Source organism: Grampus griseus (genome assembly GCF_964374135.1).
Source record: "Grampus griseus genome assembly, chromosome: 12".
In the NCBI taxonomy this organism is placed as follows: domain Eukaryota; kingdom Metazoa; phylum Chordata; class Mammalia; order Artiodactyla; family Delphinidae; genus Grampus; species Grampus griseus.
The window spans coordinates 18,976,526-18,986,213 of record NC_139006.1 but is presented as its reverse complement, the minus strand read 5'-3'; the positions used below and the strand labels follow the sequence as shown (position 1 = coordinate 18,986,213).

General features: G+C 54.5%; 1 protein-coding gene across 1 annotated transcript; it reads right to left on the bottom strand.

Annotated features, from left to right (window-relative positions):
* Positions 1-3,737: 3,737 nt before the first annotated feature.
* On the bottom strand, positions 3,738-8,991 carry CRYBB3 (crystallin beta B3; the record flags this gene model as incomplete). The annotated part of the gene is made up of 5 exons (XM_082668039.1): positions 3,738-3,903; positions 5,103-5,245; positions 5,577-5,709; positions 7,253-7,371; positions 8,917-8,991. The coding sequence occupies 5 exons, from the start codon at positions 8,989-8,991 to the stop codon at positions 3,738-3,740; spliced, it is 636 nt and encodes a 211-aa protein (XP_082524165.1).
* Positions 8,992-9,688: the final 697 nt, after the last annotated feature.

The window sequence follows — 9,688 nt, the reverse complement described above, 5'->3', positions numbered from 1 at the left end:
ACTGCTGTGGCCTCTTCCGCTGCGGAGCACAGGCTCCAGACGCGCAGGCTCAGCGGCCATGGCACACGGGCCCAGCCGCTCCGCGGCATGTGGGATCTTCCCGGACCGGGGCATGAACCCGCATCCCCTGCATCGGCAGGCGGACTCTCAACCACTGCACCACCAGGGAAGCCCTAGGGTCATCACTTCTAATGATGATGAGGATGAGGATGAATATTTCTAGAGCCCACACTTTATCTGTTGTTCTCATCCCTTTCTGCCAATTAATCTTACGCTAATACTCAAAACAACCTAGATAGTGTTATTAACTTCATGTTACAGACGAGGTGACGGAGGCACAGAGAGGTTAAGTGACTTGCCCAAAGGCACACAGTAAGTGGGGGAGCCTGGAAAGAAACCTGGGTGATGTGGATCAAAAGCCCATCTCAGAGGGAGACGCAAGAGGGAAGAGATACGGGGATATATGTATATGTATAGCTGATTCACTTTGTTATAAAGCAGAAACTAACACACCATTGTAAAGCAATTATACTCCAATAAAGATGTTAAAAAAAAAAGCCCATCTCAGATGTACTGCCTCTAACCATTAGTCTAAAAAGCCTCTCAATTAAGTAAAGTGACTTCTTGGCCCTGAACCTTGACCTTTGGTCACTGAGGGATGCCTTTGCTTCACTGTCCCTCTCAGGCTCTGCCCCTGTGTTAGGTGGAAATTTAAGTCTAGGTTGGAGTTAAGAGCAGCCTTTTGGGGTTATGCAGGCCTGGGGTCAAATCCCAGGTCTGCTTCTCCCTGGCTGTGTGACCTTCGGAGTTGGCTGCCCCTCTCTGTGCTTCCGAGGCCTTTAGTGGGGTTGAACGGGATAATGCATGGGAATACTTGCAGAGAGCAAGCTCTCCTTTACACAGATGCTTATTATGGGTTTCAGGCTTTGGACAGGGTCTGTCCTGAATATGGGGTCCAGCTGAACTCTACCTCTAGAGTTAACCCAGCTGCAGTGCCTGGGACCAAGTCTGGCCCGAGAGAGGGAGGGGAGGGAGCACTGTCCCCAGTACTGCGTTGGCCTCCTTGCCTCCACTGACCCATAACCCTGGATCCTGCCAGGGGCCTTCCTGGTGTAAACTGAGACCAGGCATGGACACTTCTTGCCCAAAACCTAGAACACAGCAGGTGCTCAATAAACAGCCACCGCCTTCACGGACAGCAGCTGCAGCAGCAGAGAAGGTTCAGCTATAGCATCAACAGCTGGTGGGCAGGGCGACCTGAGCTCCGGAGATGGACACGAACTTGAGTTCTGGTCCCACCACTTAAATGTGGTGGCACTTGGGACAATTTACTTCAACACCCTGGGCCTCAGTATCCCTCTCTGCACATGGAGGTCATGATCACCCATCACAGATGAGAGCTGATTCTATAAAGCAGTAGTGGGCTCGGTGACAGCAGGGGCTGGAGAGCAGTGACCACTATTATTCTTGTTAAAATTGTTGCTGTGGCAACCGTTGTTTCCTTTTCTGTGATGTTTCTCTGCCCCTGATGGATACATCAGAGCGTGTAGGGCTCAGAAACAGATGTTCGAGCATCAAAATACAGGGTTCAAACCTCGGCTCTACCACTTCCTGTCTGTGTGGCCCTGGGAAGGTGATACGGCCTCGCTGAGCCTCGGTTTCCTCATCTGTTAAATAGGATGAATAACTGTGCCTTCCAAGGTCTTCGTTAGGATTCGACGAGATGATGATGAATAAAAAGCCCTAGCACCGGGTCTGGTGTTCAGTGAGCACTGATGGATAAAGCATAACAAGGCCTCTCTCTGTGACAGGGAGGAAGGAGTGGGTGCTGGTGGGAGGAAGGGGTGAGGAGGGGTGGGTGCTGCTGTCCCCACATCCAGGGAGTCAACCCCTGCCTTCCACCTGCCTCCTTGCTGGGTGCCCTCACCCACCCCAGCTCTGCCCTACACACCAATGTAGGAATAATTCGAGGTGATTTCTCAGCTGTGCATATTTTTTTAAGCACACAGGCTGAAGTAACTGAAAATTGCCCCATTTTATTTAATGTCTTCCTGGGGCCCCCCCAGGCCTCCCCCATACCAGCGGCCTTTAGCCGTGGGGAGGCTGCGGGAGGCCGGAACGGGCTGCAGGGGCAACAGGGGAGCAAGGTCGGAATTGGCTCCTGGAGATGGGAGGGGTGAGCCCCGGAGGCCAGCTGTGGCCTGACTGTCAGACGGGACAGTCCCTCCTATTCCCATGGCGGGGAGGGGGGCGGGGAGCGGGCGGCAGAGGAGACTCATGTGCGCAGCCACGGTGTCCCCCCTTGGGCTGGAGGAAGCCACTGAGGCTCAGGGCCGGCGGGTGGGATGGGGGCTTAGCCCTTGAGCCGAGGCTGCAGATCTCTGGGCAGGGCGACAGTCACCAATGCGTGGAAGAGAGCGGGTCAGGGGCACCATAGCATCACAGCTCGCCCGGATCTCTGCAGGAGCTCCCCAACTGGTCTCCCTGCTTCCCCCTTGGTCCCACCGTCTCTGCTCTGCGCCACAGCCAGAGCGCTCCTATTAAACCCAAAGACAGACCATGTCTCGCCTCGTTCAAACTCTCTGTGGCTCCCGCCCCCGGGAGAAGAGTCAGACTTTCCCAGAGTCTGTGGAGTCCTAAATGCCGACCGCACGCCCTCTCTGACCCCCTCCCCATCTCTTACTTAACCCTCCTTGCTGTGTCTCCATCACTCAGCCGCACTCCAGCCTGACCTTCAAGCCTGTTCTTCCTCCGCCTGGAATGTTCTCATGGGTCATTCAGGTCTGAGGTCAAATGTCACCTCCTCAGAGTTCTCTGACTGCGACCCCATCACTCTGCATCCTTGTATCCCGCTTCCTTGTCCTTAGCCCTTCCCACCTCCTGACATTATATTCAAATTTACCTGTTCATTTACGTTCTGTCTCTCCTAGAAGGTGAGCTCTGTGTGGGCGGGACTCTGCTTTGTTCACTGCTGTGACCTCAGGCCTTGAACAGGGCCTGGCACTTGTGGAATAAGTTAGTGAAAATAGAGACTGACGGAGAGATGGAGGGGGAATGATGGACAGGTGGATGGGAGAAAGGAAGGATGGATGGATTAATGGGCGAAAGGACTGATGCAAGGATGGATGGATGGGAGGGCTGGATGGGTAGATGGATGGACGGATGAGTGGATGGATGGATGGATGGAGGGAGGGAGGGATGGAGGGATGGACAGAGGGAGGGAGGGATGTAAGATGGATGGATGGAGGGATGGATGGATGGGTTGATGGGAGGATAGAAGGAAGAATTGAAAGAATGGGTAGAAGGATGGGTGGGTAGAAGGAGGGATGGATAAATCAATGGACAGAAGAAAACACAGAAATATGGAAGGAAGACGAGAAGGATGGATGGATGGATGGATGGACGGACTGACAGATGGAGACACAGGCAGACAGACACAAAATCGGGGCAGGATGCGCATGTGGTTCTGCCTCAAATGGAAGCACAGCTCACAGCCCTCCCTTGGGGCTCTTAGAACCCTCAAGCCCCAGCCTCCTTCATCCTGCCCCTCCCCTGGGCCCAGCCCCCTCAAAAAGTGACACGGAGGAACATGGCAGGTGGGGGACCGGCCCCAGGCTTTATTGAGCAGATTCCGGGGAAGGGTGGCCAGGCAGGCCCTCACCCCGGCCCTGGAGCCGCCTCTTCTTGCCCTTGCTGCCCCCCAGGGTGGGCCTGGGCCACTGCGGCCTGGGCGCCCTTCAGCTGCTGAGGAAGCAGCCCCGCTTGTGCCACTTCTGGTCGCGGATACGGCGCACAGACTGCAGCTGGGGCTGGTTGGCGTCCCACTCGTTCCAGTGGCGGTACTCACCCCGCTCAAACACGTACTGGCGGCCGCGGTAGCCGGGGAACTCGTAGCCAACCCACCTGCAGGGAGACCAAGGTCGGGGTGAGGGTGGTAAGTGTCCAATCTCTTGCCTCCGGCCAGACCGAGTCTTTTAAAACCAGCGTTTGATCATGCCCTCCACCTGCCTAAATCCCTCCCTGGCTCCCCAGTGCCCTCGGGATGAACTCAAACTCCTAATCCTGCCCACAAGATTCTTCACGTAGCATCTCTAGCCTCATCTCTCATTCCTTCTTTATACCCCACACTCCAGCCTGTCTTATTCTATTCTCCCTGAACCTGCATGTCTCTGAGCCTTTACACATGCTGTTCCTTCTGCCTGGAATGCTTGTCCTTGCCCCAACCTTATTTCATCTCCTGTTTCATTAGTATCCTTTACATATCAATTCAGATATCTCCTCCTCCAGAAAGCCCTTCCTGACACCCCCAGGCTGAATCAAGTGCCTCATCAGGACCCTCAGAGGCCCTGTACATCCCCCATCACAATTCTGATCACAACGAATTGCGAATACTATTTCCTTGTCTGTCTCCCTATAAGACTGTGAAACTCTTGAGGGAGGAATTGTATAGTTCTTGTTGCCCCCATACCCTGACCATAGGTGATAACTTAGTAAAAAGTTGTTGAATACATTATTATCAGGTAGAGGTGGCACCTTTCAAGGCCCAACCCCAGATCACAAGCCTGCAAGTGAGATACAGTCACCTGGACAAAGGGATGGTGATCCTAAGATTGTATTAACAGAGATATCAAGCCTAGAAGGAGGGAGGTGATGAGCCTGCTCTCCTATGTACTACTCAAGCCACGCCTACCTACAGGCTGGGTTCCCTGGTAAGAAGGACAAAGATTGCAAAAAGGAAAAAAATATCTGAGTTCAAGGGCCTAGGGATGTTCAGAAGAGGAGTGAAGATTTTGATGGAGACAGGTTAGGGGGACAGACTTCACTTGGTTAAAAAAAAAGATAAAACTGTCTATAAGTCAAGGCTTCCTGGATAACCAATGGTACAGGAATGCAAGCAATTGGACATTCGCCTCATGGGGGATCTTGAATGGGGCTTTGAGCACCGTTGGTATAGACGCACTGACTTGAGTGAAGGGCCTCCGGGCCTGAAGGAGCAGGAAACCTCAGCTGTGTAGGAAATTGTGAACAAAGATTCTGTGTGGAGCCAGAGGCATGCCAACTGGAGGACAGGGCAGGGGCAAGAGTGGGATCAGGTCCCTTACGTCCCGTTGATGGCCCGGACGCTCGCCACACGGTCCTGGAAGCCGTGAGCCCAGAGGCTGGGCACGTCATCGTCCACTATCTCCATCTTGCGGCCGCCGAAAGCCGGGTTCTCAAAGAGATGCAGCTTGTGATCCGGACCATCCTGGGGGCAAAGACCACGGGGTGAACCGGCTGCTCCCATGCCCAGAACAGGGGGCAGGGAGGCTCCAGGAAAGAATTAAGTCAAATAACGTCCACCCCCAGAGCTGGTCTCCTTAGGCATTTTAGAGCCAGAGAGCCGTGAAACCAAGAGGGGCCTTTCAGGTCTGGTTAAAAACTCCGTCATTTAGCAGATAGGGACAGCGAGGCACAGAGAGGGTGGCAGGAGGACAGAATTATTCACGTAGAATGCCAGCCAAGCCCTCGGCTGAGCTTGTGGAAGGAGCTCGCCTCACGAGCTCCAGGCACGTCCTGCTTCTAGGCGTTATACTCACAATTTGCAGAGGCCGGAGGGACAGGAGGCTGTCACCACGGTGGCTGTTGGACCACGCGTCCCAGCGAGGATAATCCCCCTTCTCCAGGACATACTGCTCCCCGCGGAAGGCCCTGCGCTCAAATGCCAGCCACCTGCAGGAGGAAAGAGGCCTGGGTCGCCTCTGCTGCCCTGCGGGAGGACCCAAGACTAGTGAGGGGGGTGCCCAAGAGCTGCTGACTTTTGACCCTGCACCTTCCCTCCAGCGCTACTACTGAGCCCCGGTCCTGGTACTGAGGGAGCTGCTGGAACATACTGGGAGTTGAGACTCTGAGTCAGAAAACCATCCTGGGGAAGAGTCTTGAGAATCTATTTTATGTGCAGCCTCTGTGTAGGCTGCTCAGAAATATTTTATTTTATTCTTATTTATTTAATTTAATTTTTTGGCTGCATTGGGTCTTCATTGCTGCACGCGGGCTTTTCTCTAGTTGCAGCGAGTGGGGGCTACTCTTCACTGCAGTATGTGGGCTTCTCATTGCGGTGGCTTCTCTTGTTGCAGAGCACGGGTTCCAGGAGCGCGGGCTCCATAGTTGTGGCTCGTGGGCTCTAGAGAGCAGGCTTGGTAGTTGTGGTGCACGGGCTTAGTTGCTCCGCGGCATGTGGGATCTTCCCAGACCAGGGCTCGAGCCCGTGTCCCCTGCATTGGCAGGCGGATTCTTAACCACTGCGCCACCAGGGAAGCCTCTCAGAAACATTTAAATGCAATGTCTGGCACACAGTAAGTATTCCATAGACATCTCCTCCTCTTCCTCCTCCTCCTGCCCCTCCCCCCCTCCTCTTATTTTTCTGCTTCTTCTTATTATATTGTTAGGGCTATTATGACTATTATATTGTAATTTTTTTTTTTTTTCGGTACGTGGGCCTCTCACTGCTGTGGCCTCTCCCGTTGCGGAGCACAGGCTCCGGATGTGCAGGGCCAGCGGCCATGGCTCACGGGCCCAGCCGCTCCGTGGCATGTGGGATCCTCCCGGACCGGGGCACGAACCCGCGTCCCCTGCATCGGCAGGCGGACCCTCAACCACTGCGCCACCAGGGAAGCCCTATATTGTAATTATTTATGTGCATCCTTCCATTCACTTTCACAAAAACTCTCTCTGAAGTATGTACCCTTATTATCCTATTTGACAGATGAGAAAATAGAGGCCAAGAGGGTGAAGCACCTTGCCCAGGATCACCCAAGTGGGTAGTACCAGAGCCTGGACTTTCCACCTGAAAAATTCAGGGTCCAGCTGGGACTCCTGCTTGCCATGTGGACATGCACAGGACACGTGACCACTTTGGCCTCAGTTTCTTCATCTGTCAAGAGGGATTCAGTGATATAAAAAGCACATTAGAATTTAGATATTATCATCATTATTAAAACTATTAAATCCCACTAGTAGGCACTGAGCTAGGTGCTGGGTGTCTTCCTCTGTTCTCTCTCCGCAGTGCCCTGCTACTGACCTCAGAGATGGAGAGTTAGAAGGACTCCAAGAAAATCATAGTTCAATGCTCTTATCTTACAGGTGGGAAAACTGAGGCCAGAGATGGGAAGGGAGTTGCCTAAGGCCCCACAGCAGATCTAGAGCTTGATCCTGGACCTCCCGACTTCCAGAGGGCTCAGGGCTGTGAGGAGGGGCTGGGGGTGCAGGTACTCACGGCCCCGACTCCACTTGGATGGAGCCCACCTTCTCCAGCAGGCTTTCTGTCAGGTTGGGGCACTCGGCCGAGAGCTCGCACCGCTTGCCCTGGAAGTTCTCCATTTCGTACACGATCACCTGGAAGGGCAGCCTCCTGAGCATCCCACCGGGGCAGGGTTCCCAGCCCCAGCCTGTGTCCTGCCAGGCCCTCTTTAGGGCCTTGGAGGGAGGTACTGCCATCCGCTCCCTCAGCTCTGCCTGGTACAGGCCTGAAGCCGGCACCGCCACAGGTCTGCCCTGCCCCCTGGTGGCCATGGAGGGGAACACCTCCAGGAACCCCCATTAATCCAGGGATTGCAATTCTGGTATCTGGCCGGAGGCAGTGCAAAATCAAGTAAAGCAAAATGACCAAAATAACCAGAGGGTTACTGTAGGGCAATGAAGCCGCTGTGGATAGGAGGGACTGTGGGCCCCCTTCTAAGCTTTTCAAGAGAAGCCAGAAGTCTGTAATTTCCTTAATGTGAAATTTCTCCATTTAAAAAGCCTCGTGCAGAACAAATAAAACTCCAGTTTGCAACAGTTGAACTTCACCTGTCCCTATACCCCAGAGGAAGTGGTTGCAAAGGCAGAGGAAGGTTTTGCCTCTTTCACCCGCCTAAAAGCACAAACTATCTTCGTAGCAGGTCCCTGGGGAACATTGGCTCTGGTCATTTTATACAAGGGTCAAGGGAGGCTCAGAAAACGTCCTGGGCTGCACAGCAAGTTAAGTGGAGGCATGGACTCAATAAGCCAGCGGGCTCTTTTCTCCCGAGCACTGGAGTGGTCAGGGAAAAGCCAAATGCCAAAAGGAGCCAGGAAGGGCCGGCAGTGATACCCTCTTCTCTGGTGGGCGGCTGCCTCTGGGCAGCTCTCCCCAGGGGGAAGCTGGGGGTCCACAGGGCAACGCTGATTCACCCACAAATCAGGCCCAGAGCCAGGCAGGCCTCTTTGCTGCTCTTCCCCTCCCGGTGTGCACCCTTCTGGTTAAAGCCCCCAGTTATCTCCTTAGTCAATTCATTCCCGGACCCCATCTCAAATCAAAGCCCCCGGGATAGCTTAGAAAGGACAGAGCCGGGACTTCCCTGGCGGTCCAGTGGTTAAGACTCCGCGCTTCCAATGCAGGGGGCGCGGGTTCGATCCCTGGTCAAGGAGCTAAGATCCCACATGCCACGCAGCACGGCCAAAAACTAAAAAAAAAAAAAAAAAATGACAGAGCCAACAAATCCCAGCTCTCAGATTCCTCCGCTAGCTGGCCATGGTACTGGCACACGCATTGAGCTCTCACACTGAGAAGTGTGGGTACCATCCCCACTTTAAAGATGGGGCCGTAGAGGCCCAGAGAGGGCCGGGGACTGGACCAAGGTCGGGCAGGAGAGTCAGTGCCGCGTCTCCCGAAACCCGCATTGAGACTGGCAGGGTGCGCGTGACCAGTTCCATTTTGCAGACAAGGACACAGAAGAGGAACGATGGGGCAGAGCCATGAAGTGAATTTATCGCAGGGCGGGGACATGTCCTCGTGGTCCAAGCTGGCCAGAAGGGCTGCGGCTCCTTTCTGGAGAGAGGCTGCCTGGCCAGGAGGCTGACCCCGAGGACCAAGAGCGGCCCTGGGCCCAGAGCCCCCGGGACCCCCTCCCTGCCCGGTACCTTGTAGGCGCCCCCGAGGCCTCCGTGGCTCTTGCCGGCAGCAGCCTGTTCCGGCGCGCTGTGCTGCTCCGCCATTGCCCCAGGAACACCTGTGGCTTCAGTCAAAGGCAAAAGAGTCACCAGGTGCACCCGGGCAAAACCAGGTGTTGACGTGATTGGAGTCGAGGCTGAGCTATAGAACTTGGCTGTCTCTGAGATGTGGTCATTGCTCACAACCTACATGTGGTCACTCAGTCATTCAGCAAACATCCCCTTAGTATCTACTATGGACCACAGGGACCGGGACAGTCAGGGGGGTCAGGATCCCCATTTTACAGAGGGTAATCCCGAGGCCCAGTGAGGTGGGGCTGGGACTGGGCTCCAAAGCGCGTGCCCTTCCCCCACACCCGGAGCTCTGTGCGGACACAGCACCTCCAGACCCTGCTCAGAGGGTGGGCGTTGCCTGGGTTTCCTCTACAGGAATCTCTCCTGCCTCTGCACCCCAAGCAGTATAGTTTTTTGTTCACTGACTCCTTCACTTGCCAAAGATTCCGTGAGAACCCAGTTGGTGCCTGGCCCTGTGCTGGGTGATGGAGAGGAAGAGACCACAGACTGGTGGGAGATGGACAGACAGGCAGACATCTAGAGAAAGCATGATGCCGGACCAGGTCCTGGGACACCGGCTCCAGTCCAGTTTCTCTGCATTCACTTATTCATTTCATATGCATTTATGGAGGACTTACTTTGTTCCAGCCACTTAAAGAGACACAGACACAAACAGACAGACAGCTCC